This window comes from Bufo gargarizans, chromosome 8, assembly GCF_014858855.1.
Source record: "Bufo gargarizans isolate SCDJY-AF-19 chromosome 8, ASM1485885v1, whole genome shotgun sequence".
Classification (NCBI taxonomy): Eukaryota; Metazoa; Chordata; class Amphibia; order Anura; family Bufonidae; genus Bufo; species Bufo gargarizans.
In genome coordinates, this window is record NC_058087.1 from 20,438,168 (window position 1) to 20,458,138 (window position 19,971).

Below are 19,971 nucleotides of genomic sequence, written 5' to 3' on the forward strand. Positions count from 1 at the left end.
CAACGCTGGGACCTGCACCTATATCGGGAACAGAGCCCCGCCAAGTGCTCGCCCCATAGAAGTCAATGGGAGCGCACCATGCATGACTGGCCACCTCTCCCATTCACTTCTATGGGAATGACGGAAATAGCCGAGCCAGCGCTCGGCTATTTTCGGCGGCCCCATAGAAAATGAACGGAAGGCGGCTGCACATGCATAGTGTGCCCTCCACCACTTTCGGGGCTCCGTCCACTGCTGGGACATCTACCTATCAGACAATGGGGGCATATCCTAGCGATATGCCCCCATTATCTGAGATGAGACAACCCCCTTAAGACTACATGTACACAACTGTATTATGGGTATGCGTTTGTTCAGCATTTTTTGCGGATCGCACACGGCCCCCTTTATTTCTACGGATCTGCAAAAAATAGTGACCGTGCACAAATGTGATCCGCCTGCATTCTACATGGATGAGGCCGTTCCACAAAATTCAGAACATGATTTTTTTTATTGTCTGTTTTGCAGACAAGAATAGCCAGTTCTAGTTGAACAACACTACACAAATGCACACGGTCAGCATCTGTATTTTGCAGATCTGTGGTTTGCACAATGCGAAACAGATATGGTCGTGTGCATCTGGCCTAAATCTGTAGATCAGATAGAAGAAGGACATCCCTGGTAGAAGTCAAAGGAAAGGAAGCATCCAATGTAAAACGTAAACTATAAACATAGCAAAGAAACAAACCAGTAAGCGTTACCTTGGCTCCTTTTTTGCAAAGAAGAGAAGCAATGCTGAAGTGTCCAGAAGCCGCTGCATAGCACAAAGGCGTCATCCCGCCTTCTGATGCCCCGTCCACAAAGGCTCCATATTCCAGCAAAAGGCTGACCATCTCCTCGTGGCCAAGGTGAGCCTGGGCACACACTATAGGGGCGTTGTTTAAAACCTCGGTTCTGTAGTTGACATTGGCGCCGGCTAAGATCAAAAGTCGGCTCACCTGCAAACACATCAAGGCAGACATTAAGCGAGCTGGATACGTAGACGATGTATGGAGCTCTTGCAAGTTATCTCTGGCCAAATTCTGCTAAACTCACTAAAGACACATATATACGGGAGAGTCAGTGCAACCAGATACCGTGGATTTCACTTCTTTCCTTGGATTGCGAATATATTTCAGTCTATTAGGGATAACTGACAAATGAGTTGAGTATAATGAAAGAAAGCCAATAAATGTGTAGAATGTTGCAAGACTCTGCAGAGTAACCTAATCCTCCCCTGACGGCTGAGGAGTAACGCCAGAGCTTCTGGAGAACACATCAGCGGCTATATAACAAGTGGACTGCTATGGCCTGCTAATGGATCTTCTGTCAAAATTCTGTCCAGGATCCCATAGTGCAGTTTGATGCGACCTAGGGGCACAGTTTTCAGAGACAGGAAGTTCAGCAGAGTTAAAGGTCCTTTAATACAGGCTGATTGACAGGTAATCATTGGGAACGCATCATGACGTTGTGCAGAGCAGAGTTCCCGTGCAGCAAACCGCCCCATATTAATGCACTGCTTGCCGGCAAACAAGGATTTTATGTGCTGCATAACGCTACCTGCACACATGTGCGGGTTTCAAAACTGAAATTCTGCATGGTTTTTCCTGTGTATTTCTCTGGGTTTCTGCACTAAGGGGGTCAGTTACTAACAGAAATTTGCCTATTTTTGCTGTATTTCTTGCGCAGATTGCTGCGCCAAGGTTAACTGCACCACAGTCTGACTTTTTCCCGCTCATGCCAGATCTAAAAAAGGGGGCATGGCGTAGGTGGGAAAGGGGACGGGCCATTATCATCAGCAAGGAAGCAGATCCACAGCCAGCGCACGGGGTTGTTAAGACAGGCGTATAAAATGCCGGTCTTAATAAATGACCCCCTAAATGTGCATGTGTTACTTGCAGATTTTGATGCAGTTTTGCCGCAATCTCACCCTTTTCATTGCAAAGGGTGAAATCTGCACAAACAACGGCCATGCTGTCAATCTGCACAGCAGGTCAATTTCCACATGGAAAAAAAGCAAAGTGTACATGAGATTTGTCAAATCCCATTCAATTTGCTGGTACTGCGTTAAGCCTCATTCACACGTCAGTGATTTCTATCAGTGATTGTGGGTCTACACAGACCTAAGGTAGAACAGAAAGATCTGCACCTGTTCTGTGTATAGAGCCGCACCTGGATTTGGCTCACAATTAGTGTTGAGCGAACTTCTGTTTTAAGTTCGGCGTCTAAAGTTCGGCTTCCGGTTAGCGGAGAATCCCGATATGGATTCCGAATTCCGTTGTGGTCCGTGGTAGCGGAATCAATAATCGGCCATTATTGATTCCGCTACCACGGACCACAACGGTATTCGGAATCCATATCGGGATTCTCCGCTAACCGGAAGCTGAACTTTAGACGCCGAACTTAAAACAGAAGTTCGCTCAACACTACTCTCAATCACTGATGGAAATCGCCGACCAAAACACTGACGTGTGAATGAGGAATTACGCTGTGCTTTTTCTGCACTAAAATCCAAGCAGAAAAACTGCACATAATCTGCACTGTGTGCAGGTAGCCTGAAGGATGTGATTACCTTATCTAGGGGCATCTGCTTGTTCATCAGGTGAATGGCAGCACATTTACATGGGGCAATTATCTGGAACGAGCATCAACGCTCCTCATCTCTAATCCTCGGGACATGTAAAAGCACCTTAGGCATCCGTACAGGCGGGTGTAATCTACAGTTCACTATTTTCTGCCTTTTCTTTTGAAAGATGTTGACAGTGGTGATTTTCAATAGGATGGCAGGCAAAAAATAAATAAAATAAATAAAATATATATATATATATATATATATATATATATATATATATATATATATATATATATATTTTCCAGCCACTGTGGCTACTAGTAAAATCGCACATATGCACCTCCAGTGCTTTAAACCTTTAAAAACGATTCCATACATTAGAAAAAAAGGAGGCCCCTGGCAGAGAGCTACCAGCCCCTTTGCCACAAGCACCTGCAGATCCAATGTGGTCACTTTCCCTGGTCAGTAAAGGTGGCCATACACAAATCGGCCGACCCAACACTCGTTTAGCTGACAGCTATTATCCTTTCCAATCCCCCGTACACATGCATGCTCGGTTCGGCAGGTGTTCTCACTAGGGGAATAGGGCGCTGCCACCAAGTCTGGACAAAGGATCTGGTATGCAGAAACCCAACAGGAGTCCTCCATGAACATTAGATGGTTTTAGCTGGACATGCTGAAATTGACAGGTTCTGCTGGCATTCCTATAACGTATGTTTAAGGTCAGCTTTAGTTGTGCACAAATTTATTTAAAGGCTGCCAAGCAAATTCTCCCGAGCACATTCATCAGGGAGTCTGAAGGATTTTTCTGTTGATATGATTAAATTATTCCTATTTAGCACATTCAGTTTGGCAGATAGCCGTCAATGGAAGAAGACGGGCCATGGAAAAGTTTGATGGCGTTTCCACCACATTCTCCATTTCACGTCTGCAGAGCTTGGCAGATGTTACCGATAAAAGTATGAAGTTAGAATATTCTCAAAAACTATTTCATTTTCCATACAAAATAAATTTCTTCTTTAAGACGTTCTCTGCACTGGACAATCCCTCAACAATCAGCTCATCACAAAGCGATCAGGTGTAATGTGCGGAGAAACCTGGCACAATTTCTCTGCAGCGCCACCACAGGTGAAATTAAGTATTACTCAGTGTCCATTCAAATCAATGGGTTGTCTGTGTATTGGAGGACAGGACAGGTCCTCCAGAGAGATAGATAAAGTGATGCTCTTTGTAATCGCTCTCCAGTCGGATGCTGATGATGACAGCAGCGGTAGAGGAGTGTGTTGACCTTGCAGGAGGCAGTGACCTGTCCATTTGCATCATCTACTAGGTTAGAAAGGACAGGGGTGGGAATAGATCTATATAACCACCATTAATGCAATCTACAGTCTAAGGTTCACCAAAGCAGAGGATTCTGCATTCAGTCTTGGAGTCTCCCAGAACGGAGAGGCTTTTTTTCTGTGCTGTAATGACAGCTATAGGATTCCTGCTACCTATCCCCTATTAAGGATATGTGAAGAACACAAAGCAAAACTCCATATATACCCAGCGGAGTGGAAGACACCTCCTTTGCTGTGTGAAAGCCTTACTTGTTTGGTTTAGCTAATCCGGCATAAAGTTTCAGATGCTGTTAATCCCCATCCGATGAACAGAAGACGACAAAATATAGCAATTACCGCACAGTTGGAGAGGCTCCCCATAAGCATAACACCAGGCTGTTATATGTCCTATACACTGACATGTACAGAAATCACAGGAAAAAAAGGGACGAAGTGATGAATGAAGGAGACGAGAGACGTTGAGGTCAGGGGAGGAAAACAATAAGTCAGCAGTCTACAGGACGGAAAGGGGCCTAAAGGGCGTTCTCTATTCTATAGCTGCAAAGCCTTACTGAAGTAATGAAGACGTGGGTTAAATGTATACAGGAGACATGCAGAGCAATATACAGTACCCAACCTTTTATAGGCTATTAATGGAACTTTATAGAGGCCAGTTTACCAAATAAATATAGGGCACATATAATACTTTCCGATAAAGCTGGCCATGCGCATTTGGCCATCAGCCATTTCTTCTGAACCCCACACATAAATGCCAGTTATGTATGTGCTATCAATGGGGAGCGGTGATGGCTTATGTCCCTTGAGAACAAAGAACCGAGCATGTTAAAATCCAAAATGCCCACCCCTTCTTTCCCCCAACACCTCCCGTTGACAGAGTTGAGACATTCACCTAATATGTACGGACACCTTAAGGAGGTTTTCCAAGACTTTTCTACTGATGACCTATCCCCACCGATCAGATACTGATAACCTGTCAAGAGGAAAGGTCATTAGTAGAAAAGTTTTAAAAACCCTTTTAAAGTTTACATTGGCCATACATATTAGATCACACTTGGTCAAACCTACCACCAAGTATTTATTCTTTCAGTGTTTGCTTATATCTTTGTGCAATTGACCAGCAGAGTGCTGTTACCTGTAGTTCTACTAATCCAATTGTGTTTCAGACAAGGTAGCGTGCACCTGCGTTCTCATATTCACTTATTATGGAGGTGCTGGTTCGTTTATTTTTTATTTTTTCCCCACTTGGTCAAACCTGTCGATTTGGTGGTATCAGGTGACAATCAAATGTGTATAAGAAACCCGACATGCCAAATACTCTCACGGGAGTCAGGTCCCTGCCCATGGCTTATGTCCATACTCCTGCTTGTGAATAAACATGCACACATTGGGGCAGATGTACTAACACTAGCGTTACATATGCCTGTCTTGGTGTAAAGTCTGCTGCTGCAAAGTGCACCAAATTTAGGCACAGGCGCATCTAACAGCAACTCTACACCAGCTAAGATTGGAGCTATAACTGGTACTATAGTAAAAGGGACAGGCCACGAGTGGACATGGCCCCTCTAACTTTTCAAGAGAAGCTACAGGAGATTAAAGTCACAAATTACAGCGCAAATATATAGTGCGCCATAATCTTCTCCTTTTGTACAGCCTAAAAATGTATATATCATTGTGCACTCTATTCTGGAGAACTCTTGTAGAACTTTAGTTAGTATAAGACATTTCGAGTTAGGCTACACAGTCGGGTGAATTGTGGCAAAACTGCAGTTATGACAAGGGACCCACAAACTTCTGTTTTCAAGTTCGGCGCACAAAGTTCGGGTTAGTTTTTATTTCAGAATTTCCTTATGGATTGTGCTTCCACGGACCATAGGTTTTATGGCTCGTGGTAGCGGAATTCTTAGATAACTCGAACCTTGCATGCCCAACACTAGTTATGACCTTAGATGTCCTCCAAAAGAACTAAAGCTGTCATCATACTGCAGACACTCCCACCACATTGGAATAGTTTTCATACCGCAATTTGATGCTTACCTGATGATGGCGATGCTTATTTTTTCAAAGCAGTATATGGCAGATACTGGACAAATTAATGAGAGCATTTACATTGCTCAGTCTTATCTGGGATAAGAAAAAAGGTCTGCTATTTTTTTCGCCCCAAAAAACTGCATCTCCAAGTGAATATGACAGAGCTGCAAAACCAAATACAGCCCAAGGAGGCCCAGTTTCTAGGGGAAAAAAATAAATAATTTTTCTAATCGCAAACAACCCTTTTGTTCTGCCCCATTCCTTCCTCTTTTTGCTATCTTCTATAGAACACAATTATTTTGAGTCTCTTCAATTAATGGCCATACATCACGTTGCTCTTGAGCTCCGGCTGCCTGGACGGCGAGCACAGACGACTTTTGTACAGTGTGAGGCATGAACGGCTCGGTAATGATCTCACACACTTCATGTTCCTCTGATGTCATGTCTTGACCATGCACTAAGGCATTGTTACGTTTCTTCACTTCACTGCCATCCAAAGAGCACAGGCCCTCAAATCCGGATTTGGGGCTTGGCTGCACTGACCTCCCACTGAGCAGCAAAGCTCATTCATGGCAGATTTACTATAACATTTATTACCTTAACGTTCGGGGTGTACAAGTTCCTCAGAGAGGCGAGAGCCGCTGACAAACCATCCGTGCTGTATCCGATCCACAGGGCCTGCAGAGTGCTGGAAGATATTCCGCTTTTCTTACTGAGTCCCTAAAATATTGACATGGAATTTATTAGAAATCAGATAAGTTAATAAAAAATTCAAAAGATTATCTGCATTAACCAATGTCGCTGGAGATCGCGCACGACACAAAACACTTAAATCTGATGACGGGAGACGCAGCCGAAGTTAGCGTACAATGCCGAAAACCACCCCTGTAATGCCCCTATAGGTACTGTATGGCTCCCTCATCAACAGTGCCCTCTGATCTACCGCCACGTCTTCCACTCTCAGATTTAAGACTGGACATTGTAGCCTGGACTTGTTTAGTAGAAAGCTAAAGTTTCGGAGAAAGCTTGGTGACAATCATTCTATCACCCAGCGTACCTAGAATACTGGAAGGGAAATCTATTTATGTGGCACCACAGGTGCAATGTACAAGCCCATAACTAAGCATATTTAGAGATCAGGAGTCTAGGAAAGCTGGGTATTAAAGGGCATCTGTCAGCAGCTTTGTACCTATGACACTGGCTGACCTGTTACATGTGCACTTGGCAGCTGAAGGCATCTGTGTTGGTCCCATGTTCATATGTGCCCGCACTACTGAGAAATATGAAGTTTTAATATATGCAAATGAGCCTCGAGGAGCAACGGGGGTGTTACCGTTACACCTAGAGGCTCTGCTCGCTCAGCAAATGCCGCGCCTTCTCCACTTTGATTGAGAGGTCCAGGTGTGATGTCATTTACACTGTCTGGTCCTGTCAATCAAAGTGCAGAGGGAGCGGAAGTTGCAGAGAGAGCTGAACCTCTAGGTGTAATGGCAACGCCCCCGTTGCTCCTAGAGGCTCATTTGCATATAATAAAACATCATTTTTCTCAGCAATGCGGACACGTATGAGCATGGGACCAACACAGATGTCTTCAGCTGCCAAGTGCAATCAGTATCACATTGGAAGGTGTCCGACAGCCCAAGCCATCAGAGATCCGAGCAGTGTAGCTCTAGTGCCAACTTCTGGCACTGGACCTACTCTGAAACAGCTAATTGGAGCGGGGTGTGGGGTGTTGGCCCCCCTGTCAACCAGACATTGATGATGATAGGCCATCACTTATATAATCCAGGACATCTCCTTTAAGGTGCTGTTCACAATTAGAAGAATGGCAGCCCAACCTGATGATTTTGGTTGGACTGCCTGAGCATCATATGTTTTTGGTGGTGTCCTGACTTTCTCCAAACAGATAGGAACATCCATGTTATATTTCAGCATGCCCGATCCTTTGTTCTCAAGACAGATAAACTGATGAGAACATGTCTGCGATCAGTCCATCTTTATGGGGAAGTTGGCAGAAATAGTCATCTGCTAAACAAATTGGCCAACAGATATCTAAGGTGCATGGCTCCTTTTAGGGCAACTGTCCGAGGCACAGCATGCACAACTATGTCATATTATGCTCCAATAGGGAGTCCATATAGCTCTGTAACCCACTGTTATGCCCCCGAGAAAAGCCTCCACCCCCGGAGGTACAGTATGGGCCATGGCAAGACTCTTACAGATCTGCGCTGCGTGCCTGGACCCTTAGATTTCAGGTAATTTTTTTATGGGAATAATAATGTAAGTCACAATGTCAAAATAAAAACAACTCTTGTTTCCGGTTCTCATACAATGAATTGAAAAGCACACACAATAAGCACTCTAATATAATAGACTATTAATTGAGGAACATGTTGAAGCTTTGTTCATTTATCCCTGTCATTGTGCTTTCTTGAAAAGAGAGGCAAAAATGGCCAATAGGCTTCCTTTATTGGGAATTAATACATGAAGTGCCCGAGAGCAATCCAGATTTCTAGACAAAAGGATCGCTGTCTGCCAGGAGGGCGTGCCGCTCTCACCAGAGGCACCAGCATCCCGCCCTGACTCGATGGCAGCATTCCTACATAGGTTAAAACAACTGAATTTCCTTCTTAATGATACCTTATACTAATTTACTAGGATGGCACCTACTAAATTACGTGCAGGAGCCAGCTAGCGACACCTTGACTGTAGGTTTGATGTGGAAGGCACAGTAAAGTAGGTCATGGGGCAAAAGGTGGCATTCAATGGTTTTCCCGGCAGTTCCAGAACTGAAACGGCATGCCAAGTCATTACAGAAAGACAAATGCTCTTAGTGTGCAAGGCCTTCAGCGGATCTCGGGGCACGTGGAAAATAAATGAGGTTTTGGAACCAATCTTGAAAACGTTTGCAGAAGAAGACGGGACACAGACATGTAACTTCAGCTCACAAACTGTATAAACAAGAGACATGCAACACAGTGCATTGTAGTAAAGGCAGCAACAGCATACAAAACTCACACAAAATGAATGACTCACACTAGAGGGGTAACGCCACCTGGACGCCACCTTCTCTTAATTAGGAATTGCTGATTAACAGTAAGAACGGCAGCTGAACGCCGCTCGGAAAATATTCTGGGTCACACCAAGTCCTCTCCAGACCAGGAACCACTCTTTGCAGTAGATCTCTGGTGTGGCTAATAGAGGAGGTCCCAAGCTGCGATCCACCATATACGATGTCCATATATTCCAAATGGGGCTAATGCATGAGAGCGGTCATCTATTAAACAAGTTTTTCCATCCCATAAAGCAGGGATCTTAAACTCATGGCCCTCCAGCTGTTGCAAAACTACAACTTCCATCATGCCAGGGTCAGGGTATGCTGGGAGTTTTACTTTTGCAACAGCTGGAGGGCCACGAGTTTGACATCCCTGTCATAAAGGGATGACACATAGCTAGGGAATGCCAACATTTTACGAATAGTGGTGGTTGGACCTCGGGGACCACCACCAATCATGAGAATAAAATGGTTGCAGTGCTGGAGTAGCGCTGTGCACCCTTCTAGGCACTCCCTGCACTGTGGCACTCCAGGGAAAAACAGAGTACGGTAGCCCTCAGGATCAGCGGGGCTCCCACAGGTCAAAATTTCATCATTTTATGAGATGAGAATAACACTTTAAAAGGGTATTAACGCAATATGCCATCAATGTCAGATAGCTGCAGCCCTGCACCTGGGAGCTGATCAATCTCCAGAATGGGACCTATGAAGAGAGCCGCTTGCGCAGTACACTCTGCATTCATTGCTAAGTGCGGCTACTTTCAGAATTCCCACAGATAGCAGTGGGTCCCAGAGGCAGGACGCTCTCCTATCTGATACTGATGGCATATCCTAACGATATGCATTTAATGTCCCAGGTGGGCCAACCTCTTTAACGTTCCTGCAAGTGTCAGAAATATGTTTTTCAAATACCTTAAATATGTGAGCTTTTAAGATATGATGGCCCAGTTCCATGGTCTGTTGGCGATTTAATTTCCCTTCTTGACGAGAAAACATGAACGCTAAGAGGGCATGTCCGCTTCTAAGTAAAGAACAGAAATACATACATCAATTCAACCATGAAATGCACCGAGTGCATAGAGATTGTAACCAAGGTGCAGTAAGTGTTCTAGGAACTGAATGTAAGTATACAATAACCTTAAACGGTAGACAGATCTCTAAAGCTTTAAAGCACATAACAAAACCCCTTAGAATTAAAGTCTAAAGTCATCTGCGGAAGTCAAACTCTATTCAGATGCTTATTTGTTGGGTCTGTTTCTGAAAGAGCTGGGTGACAACCAAGAGGGCTGCCATTACAACTCTCCCGGGGTAGACATTCTGCATTTCCAGACTCAGAGTCCAGGAAAGCCAATCAGACTAAGGGCTCACTCAGACGGCCGTATGAATGAGTCCGCATCTGTTCCGCAATTTTGCGGAATGGGTGCAGACTCATTCCTTTCAATGGAATGTGTGCTGTCCACATCCGTAGTTCTGTTCCGCGGCCCCGCAAAAAAGATCCGCAATTGCAGACAAGAATAGTACATTTTTTATCAAAGTGCCGGCCATGTGTGGTCCGCAAAAAACACTTACGGACGTGTAAATGCACACTAAGGTGGGTTCACATCACATTTTTTCTGTTTAGCATATACAATACAATAAAGACGTTGACCAAAGAATGGCTAAACAGAATTAGTAATTAATAAAGAAACAAAAACTCATTTTCGGAAATGCAGCAGTTAATATTATATATCTTATAGCGGCTGTCAAAATCACATTCTACATATGTCACTGGGATGAGCCACCCCAGGACTCGCTTTCTGGGATAATCTTCACTAGAGTATTTCCAGCAAAGGAAATGAAATGAAAACTTTGCTCTAGTGATGACACTTTGACTTCTTGATGGCCGTCAGAGCTCGGCTGAAGCCCCAGTTCATAATGGTTTCCTAAATTAGCTCAACAAAGCTGCAATAGGAAACGTCTTGTGAACTACGGTAGAGGACCAGCCATCAAATGCTATTACAAGGGACCATAAGCCTAAGCTCCCGGCCAAAGAATCTCTTCTGATCTGTCTGTTCTATGAATCTACGTATTCCATGGCAGATGTTTCTGCTATAGTTTAGCATTTTGAATGCTGCACTCTCCCACTGTCGGTTCGGCTCCACTCAATGGAGCTAAAGCGGGAGGGAGCAAGCTCACGAGGTTTCTGCCCCAAGAATGGACATGTCCGTTCTTGGCATGGTCCGGACAACTGCACATGAAAAATCCTCGTCCGCATAAACTGCAGTGCACCCTCCCATTAAAGACAATGAGAGGCGGTTTCGGTGTGGAATCCACGCTTAAACCCGTGCCAAAAATCTGATGTGTGAAAATACACTAGAAGGTTTTCTGGGGAGAGTAAAAATAAAAAAAAGCTTTACTGACCCTCCACTAATTCCCCGCCACTGCTGTTCCAGTGGTGCCCTGGTCTCTGCTTCTCTGCACTTCCTGTCCTGCTTCGACATTCTGAAAACACTGGCAAATACCTTGTCAGCCAATCACTTATTGAGGCAGGTTACTGCTAAGGACAGTTATTGGTTTAGTGGGTCTTTCTCAGCGTTTTCTGCATATCAAGCCAAGACAGGAAGTGCAGAGCAGCAGGGGCAGGAGCGGCAGTCTCAGGGGATTGTGGAGGTAACAAAAGTATCATTATTTTTTTTATTGTAACTTATTCTGCCTTTTTTTAAATCTCCCCGGGAAACTTATTTAATGGAAAGTTGGCACACTAAGGCCTCATGCACACGAGCGTTGTTCTGGTCCGCATCCAAGCCACAGTTTTTGCGGCCCGGGTGCGGACCTATTCACTTTAATGGGGCCGCAAAAGATGCGTCCGCATCCGTTGCTCTGTTACGTAGCCCCGCAAAAAAAATATAATATGTCCTATTCTTGTCCATTTTGCGGACATAGGCATTTCTACAATGGGCCGCCTGTTCTGTTCTGCAAATTGCAGAAGGCACCAGGGCGGCTCACGTGTTTTGCGGATCTGCAATTTGCGTGTGCATGAGGCCTAACACAGAAATAGATTTTTTTCAGATGAGTGGTTCTTTAGGCATAAGGCTACATACACACGACAGTAGGAAAAATAAATAAAAAAAGGTCAGGTAAAAACAGACAAAATAAAAAATAACCTCATCCACTTTAACACGCAGAGGCAGCCGCACCTCTCTTCCTTGAAAAGGACCTGCCGTAGGACCTGCGTGAGCACCTGGTGACGTCATCAAGCTGAGTGCAGGTCCTTCAGCAAGTCTGTTCCCACGAAGAGAGTACAGACTGCATCTGCACGTGCAAGCGGATAAGGCGAGTGCTTCTTTTTTAATTTTATTTTTTAACCCCTAAAAGGCCACATTGTCCTAGTGTACCCGTTTTTAACGGCCATTTATGGGTGCACTCCTGTTTAAGCGGTGGTTAAAAATTATCCCATTGATTTCAATGGGGTCTGTCTGACCAAAATTGGGTTATGTCCTATTTTTTGACAGCCACTATTCACTGGCCATTAAAAAATGGCCATGTGAATAGCGCTACAGACTTTCATTGGTGCTAATAATAGCCGTTACAAACGACTGTCACATGACCATTTTTTCACTGTTGTGTGCATGTAGCCTAAGAATGAAGAGAAGGCAGGAGATCTATTCAAAAGCTACACGTCTCAGAGGACAAAGCTGCTTATAAGGTAGTTATGACAAACAGGAAACACAAAGCCTTTGTAACGTAGATGTAAGGCTCACATATAAACACAAAGCCAAATTGAGGTTGCTTCCACCATTCTACTATTCTCTTGTATTTTTCATTGCTCCTATATCTACTTCAAAAAGCTTTAATTTATTAAGGAAAGTGTGTCCCTCACTCAGGGCCCTCCTCTATCAACCAGCACAGAGAGTGGCCCTGAAGAGCACTTCTTGATCTGGAGGACCAAAACCGTGTTATACTCCGTTTCACCTAAGGAGGTGCTGCAGACAAACTTTTGTTGCAAGATTGCTCTACAGATTACAGCCGAGGTTCTCAAGCAGCTTGTTGTAGGGTGGACCCTTCTTAGAAAAAGCGTTTCTTCAAAATTACCAAAGTGGCCTTACCGTGGTTCACATAAGAACTGTGCGCTCTCTCCATCAGCCCGCCATACCAGCCATTCCCTAAAGGACGGGTGACAAAACATGCGCGTCTTGTCCCTTCTCTTGATTAGAAAGCAGGAGAGGAGTTCCATGCGCTGCTGAAAGTCCTTCCAGTTTTGTTCGGCATAGACGCTCCTGGAGTTGATGGCCTGGAATATCTGTTCATCCGTCATGGGGTGCAGTGAGGCCAGGGCCAGGTTCAAGATTGGAAGTGCTTTCTCAAAGGCCGAATTTGTCATGAACTTCATGTTGCAGTGGAGCAAATAAAGTTCCGAGACGGAAACTGGCACCACTTTATAGCTTGAACTCTTGATCACCAGGTGGCCCCTTTCGAATAGATCCAAGGTTAGCTTCAGGTAGAGATAAGACCCCTGGCTCCTCATCACCAAGTGATCGCACAGTTTGCCGAAGCTGGAGGCATCTGTTTTCCCATTTAAAGAGATATTGTTTGCGATTTCCTGGCTAGTGCTGTGTCTGTATTGTATATAGGCTGTCAGGTCATTGTAAATGTCTTTGTTCTCGGGGAAATCATCTAAGGAAATCTTGGACAAGGGCAGTGAACTTGTTATTTCCTAGAATAAAAAAATAAAAAATAGCACACATTTGTTAAAAGACTTATTACAACGGCAGACAGATCGCACCCATCCACTGGTGCTGCACTACCATTCCCTGCATGCACAGCTAGCCTCGAATGAATGGTGCATCCACAGCTGCAGGTTGCATAAATGTTGGCTTATAGGAATGACAGATGGCTGGCTGCTTTCACCGCATGAAAAATTAATCTGTTGGACATCAGACATGTGACAAACCCGCCTCACCGTGCCTGCTGTCTGCTCCAAGACTACACTAACCGTTTTCCATTCCCCTCAAAGCGCATTTAGTAAATTGCCTGGCAGCCAAACACGAGAAGTAATGTAATCGACAGGATCAACAATGACTTCGAGGTATTCTGGCAACTGAAGTGGGATTACCAGCAACGCTATAATATCTGCGGCTCAGGGAGGAACTGACACAATATTACAGAGATTTTTCTGCAAATGATTTTGCAGGAATTACCAAGAGGTGATGTCTGTGTCCGTATGGGAGATCATTACTTTAAAAAAAAAATTTGCGACCCATGCAAAAATTCTGATCAAGCTGCGGTAATACCGTGATTTTACTCTAACTCGTAGACGGGAATTGACTTGGGATTAGGCCCCGTGCGCAGAAGCTGTACCGCCTCTTTATGTCAGATATCATATGTACGGAGATATTCTCTGGAAGCAATAGAACAATCCTAATTGCACATCAGATATCGACAGAGTAGGAAGATACAGGGAAGACTCCATGCTTGGTACAAAACAAAGCCATAACACAGCCATTTGCACGAGACCTAAAGTAAAGAAAGTCTGACACTAGTGCAGTCCCCATGGAATTATCTATAACACTCTGCACCCACGAAACAGGCCCTGAGGTGGCAGTTAGCTAGAAAATGTGCTATATTCATGCAAAACCCCATGGAGCCCCATCTACCAGTCAGAAGCGAAGGATGAATCACGACGAGTCAACTCAGAAAAGACTCCTGTCTGAATGACTGGTAAATACCAACACTTAAGGCTATGGACACCGTCGAGCCATTTTTTAAAATTGCATTATACTCATTTTGGGCTAAAAATCGTATTTTTAAATTGGTCTTTATTAAAAAATTTCAGACGTTTCTGAGTTACAATGGTAAAAAAAAAAAATATTAAATCAGTCTGTTTGCAAGCTGCGATTTTGAATCCCGTCAGCTAACAGCTCGTGTACAGCTCTTATCTCTGATCTCCTGACCTCAAACACTCACTATAACTCAATTCTTATCAAACTCATACGAACATAACTAAAGCCTGTATAACACCTGCTGATTTTTCGGCAGATGATCGCTAACGAACATTCGTATGAACGCTGGTTAGCAATCATCTTTTAGTGCAGGCATCCTCAAACTGCGGCCCTCCAGCTGTTGCAAAAGTACAACTCCCAGCATGCCCGAACAGCCTACAGCAGGGCATTGTGGGAGTTGTAGTTGGAGGGCCGCAGTTTGAGGATGCCTGTTTTAGTGTAATACTGTTGCCGATTGCCCGATGAATGAATTCAAGTCTTTTGACATATTAAAAAATAATCTTTGCAGGCAGCAGATCGTGATTGGAACACCCCTAGACAGCATGGGGATGAGCGAAGGCATAGTCATCGCTCCTCCCCATGCTGCAGAGGACATCGCTGCATGTAATAGCAGCGGTCTCCTCCGCTAGCGAACAGGTGATTGCCAGGAAGGAACGCTTCCCTCCTGACAATCGTCTGCCACATTGGGCTGGGTAATACAGCCTTTAAATAAGTGTTTATGAGGTCAGGAAATCAGAGATAAGACCTCTACATGAACATTAGGAGACGGGTTTCAAAGAAAACCTTTCAACCTCAGAAATGGCTGACAATTTTAAATAATAAACCAACTGAAAAAAATAATTTTTTTGCCCAAAATGAGTAAAATGCCCACAAAAGTGAACACAGACTAAGTTTTCTTCCTACCCAAGACTGATCAAAGGGGCAGTGCATTTAGTCCGCGTTCAAAAGGTAGTTTATGTTGGTGAATTACATGCCAAAAAGCCGACGCAGCAGTACCTAATCTGCCCCCGTTATATTCAATTGGGGGGGGGGGGGGTGCAGTTTCTTGGAATGAGGACTGGACAGATGCCATTGGAAACCACGATGGATGACGGCTGGCGGTTTAGCTCCATTCAACTGGGCTAAACCACGAGCAGGTCTGTGGCATTCAAACTGAAACACACATCAGAAACAGCATTGCAGCAGAATCTGCCATGTGAACTAGTCCTATTAAAAAAAAAAAATTATTATAAATCTATAAAATGTGTTATTTTAGGCTGATTCCGCAGCGTGAATAATCTAACAGGTAGGTATCGTCAGAACCTGTCTTTCATTGGCACTCCGATAAAACTTTGAGCTGAACTAATTTCACTTTTCCGGTTTGGCAGGATAAACGTACATAGACATCGGCGAGCTTGGACAAGTTACCGTTTGTGGGTGTTGCCCTATAAACAAATAACCTGTTAATGACCTCGTTCACAAGGAAAACGGGTATTAGTAGGACAATGGGCAAGGGAAGCAACAGATGCAAGACTGGGCAAAGCCCAATAACAGCTGACAGATATATGGATGTAGTAGAGCAGAGTTTGTCTTTTGGTGTATTGTTGATGCCACAAAATATTGTCTGTATTGTTAAGGGTCAAAGGCAAGCAAAAGCATAAAATAAAAGTGACTGGCTGCGGTGGTCAAGTGATGTCATCAACAAAGCCCAGACCAGGGGGGGGGGGGAATGGAGGGGTGGTGCTGGAAGTGCAGGAGATTCAGTGGATAAGCAAGGCTTCTTTTTTGTTATTTTTTTCTCATTACAACTCCTGTCCATGAACATCATCAAGACTGGTCCAACACTTGAGACCTCTATCAGCCAGGGCAAGGACTACTCTTGCTCTGGTAGACCCAGCCTGTCCAAGCTAGAAATTCCCCGGTTGATAATAGCTGATTATTGAGGTTCGATAGCTTAAAAAATGTGGGAAGAGTAGATATACGGAAGATAGTCCTTCAACCTTAGGTACAAGTCAATAAACATAAAATAAACGGAACCGAGCACTGATTTACCTGGAAATTAGAGCGCACCGTCATAATAACCTTTATCCAGGATGGAAATGACGGGATTATTTTGCCTACAAAAGAAGCGATGGTGTCGCCATAATCCGGTTTGTGGAACTCCGCTTCATTTAAACCATCCACCAAGATAATGAACTCTTCCTCTGGAATCTTCCGCTCTGTATAGTAAATGGAATACAAGGATTAACCAGATCCCAATGAATTTTTAAAACAAGGGGTCACAAGAGAAGACAGGATACCAGCACGACTGAAGAGGAATGGGGACAATCACTCTGATACTGGATGTCACTGGGCATCTGATGTCAAGACAGACATTTTGCCAGTCTATGGAGAGCGGTCTAACTTGAAGGTCCTCGTCCCTCATATATATATAAAAAAAAAAAAAACAACACAGGAAAGGCTCCAAACCTACCAAGTATCATTTGTAATGCTGGTGTCTTCTTATGTGGCCGATTGGCCCCTGGGCTTCCTCCAGGGTCTGGGGCAATTGCTAATTCTGCATCCACTATAGCTAAGCCGTTGCCTATGGACCTCCAGTTGACTTATCTTACAGGTGGTGAATGAGCTATGAAAATTATCCTTCCTCTTTCAATTCGGGTATCGAGAAATTCCTGTAAATTCCTTGCCAACTGACATACAGTCTTCTGAAGATCTGTGAACATTACGGATTCGTTTTCAGTTTACTCTGCCACCTACCTCGACGAAGGTTTGTCATTGGCTCCAGGACCCCTCTTCTAAAGGCGGTCAAAGGGTCCTGTACGCAAGACCGCAGGCTGAGCATGCTCTGTAAGTGAGGTTCCCTGATAAGAAGGTCTCTAAAGGCAGTCAACTGATGTGAGCGGCACAATAGAGTGGCCACACTGTGCACGAACTCCGGCACCAGGCAAGTGTATGTGTTATCCGCCTGGCAGTAATGATAAGCGACGACCTGTGGACGCAGAACACGACAGAGGTGGAGAAACAGGATGTTATCATGAACTTCAAAAATACAGTCAATGTTCGTTTCAATAGTTTTTATAGAGGATTTTTCAAGACATAAGAAAGAAAACAAAAACGGGAGTACCGGAGAGGATACAATGTGGAAAAAGTATTACAATTGCGCAATGCAACAGCGCAAATAGTCAATGCTAAAGGGGTCCTACAACAGTGCTGTATATTACTAATATAACCCCATTCTAAAAAAGTCTTCTCCATAATAGTGCCTATGGACAAATCCAACATCTGCTGACAATATGTACGTATTTGGCTACTACTTCTTGGCAACAAATGAAGAACCGCATGAAAAAAAAAAAAAAAAGACATGGAGATACCTTCGAAGCCAGATGTTTGAGTGAATCATCCATCATCTTTTGGTGCTCCGGACTTCCAGGAGAGCCCAGGGTTTTCATGGTGTTTGCAACGCACATACTGAGGCTAAGCGGAGACGTCTGAGACAGGGGAATCTCCGGGGCATGGTCACTGCCTATCCAACAAGGATGAAAAAAAAGAAACAGATGTTCTCAGCCAAGACAAAAAATGGGCAAAGTGCTATGTTCAACCATTACGTAAAGATCACATCTTGGATGACCCTTCTCTAATACCAAGTGAAATCATTAATTGGCAAAACTAGAAGGTTGTATGATATGGAGGGCGGGCAGCTCATATATCAGCACGCTTTATAAAGGAAAACATACATCTTAGGCATCTGGCAGGAAGAAATCAGGCTATTAAATAATCTAAAATAAATGGCCTGGAGGTTGAGCAAGCAGTTGTGCCAAAGAAACCATCCCAAAATGGGAGAAGGTCTAACTGGGCTTTTGTCATCTGGATGTCGTTTCCATGGAGGGATTTTTATTTATTTGCAGAGATTTTCCTGGCAGAAGCTGGTGCCTCAGCAGCAGAGCCTGGTACCTCAAGATTAACCACGGACAGCAGCTCCAGACAAGAAGAAAGTATGCAAAACGACTTGTATATGGGTCAAGGACATGTCTAGAACTGGGTAACATCAACATAGACCAGGTCAACTATCAACTTAGAGATTGGGGAAATTTTTTGAGTAGAATCAGCCCAGTCAATATATTTAAATGGAAGCGGTCATCATCTTTATGCTGACCTCACTGAGGGGAGCATAAAATAGTGACAGAAATGCTGATTTCAGCGGGGTATCATTTTTGAGCTAAAAGTAAGTGGTTGCTGAGAACCAGCATCATGATCATTACAGCACAGGCCTTGAAAAGAGTCATGGTTATTCCTAACCTCCCACTCTCTCACCCATCTGCTGATGATTGGCAGTTCTCTCCTAAATAGAAAGGGAGAAAACTAGGTAGAAGACTGTCAATCACCAGCAGGTGGGCAGGGAGAGAAGGAATTTATGAATAACATGACTCTTCTCAGGTGGCCGGGACTTTTTCCAGGACTAGTCTGCAATGATTGTGATGTTGGTTCTCGGCAACCACTTACTTTTAACTTATAAATGACAGACCTCTGAAATAAACTCCCGTGTCTCTACTTTATTCTACCGTTAGTATGGGTAGCATAACGTTCATGACAGGTTCCCTTTAATAACCTCCTCCAACTTCAGCCAAGAAATAGATGGTTCCACTGTGTGGCAAGAGCACATTCCAAAAAGCAAACATGTATAAAAGGCAAGGGCTACACAGTGATATCAAAATCGACATGTTGCATGGTGACATTGCAAGTAGCCACGCAACATAACTCAACTGTGGTGTGACGGTCAACAAAAATACAAACCTGCTAGAAAAGGTCAGAGGTTGCAAGCGACCTTGCCAGCACAGACTTTGTGCAACTGCAAATCATTTGTAACATCTTTTTTTTTTACTACCCAACGTGCACTAAAAATTCTAAACTGCAAATTGTACCATAAAACAGTTGCACATAAATTGCACAGATTTTTGGCACGTGATTTGCAGTGACGCATCTAAGCTTAGCTTAAGGGCCCCTTTTACACCAGCCAAGAGAGAGCGGGCAATCATTGGGAATGAATGTTCATTTCCACCTGCTCATTAGCTGCATTTACAGGCAGCAATTATAGGGACTGAATGACCATTACTATGATACAGTTCCATTGTTTGTCAGCTATATATCCCTTTTTCCACAGGGTGATGTGCCATCGATGAACAAGGATTTTAGCTGCATGGAAGTTGTGATCACCCAACGAAT

At 44.1% G+C, this 19,971-nt stretch overlaps 1 protein-coding gene across 11 annotated transcripts in view; it reads right to left on the bottom strand.

Annotated features, from left to right (window-relative positions):
* TANC1 (tetratricopeptide repeat, ankyrin repeat and coiled-coil containing 1) overlaps window positions 1–19,971 on the bottom strand; it is a 192,186-nt gene that overhangs the window by 42,160 nt on the left and 130,055 nt on the right. For all 11 annotated transcript variants that reach the window (XM_044302880.1, XM_044302885.1, XM_044302884.1 and 8 more), the window contains 7 exons: window positions 18,123–18,274; window positions 17,509–17,740; window positions 16,804–16,970; window positions 13,099–13,706; window positions 9,926–10,034; window positions 6,556–6,678; window positions 741–977 (listed from right to left, as the gene is read on the bottom strand). In XM_044302880.1, the coding sequence (XP_044158815.1) occupies window positions 741–977; window positions 6,556–6,678; window positions 9,926–10,034; window positions 13,099–13,706; window positions 16,804–16,970; window positions 17,509–17,740; window positions 18,123–18,274 (1,628 nt within the window). The remainder of the gene's footprint in view (window positions 1–740; window positions 978–6,555; window positions 6,679–9,925; window positions 10,035–13,098; window positions 13,707–16,803; window positions 16,971–17,508; window positions 17,741–18,122; window positions 18,275–19,971) is intronic.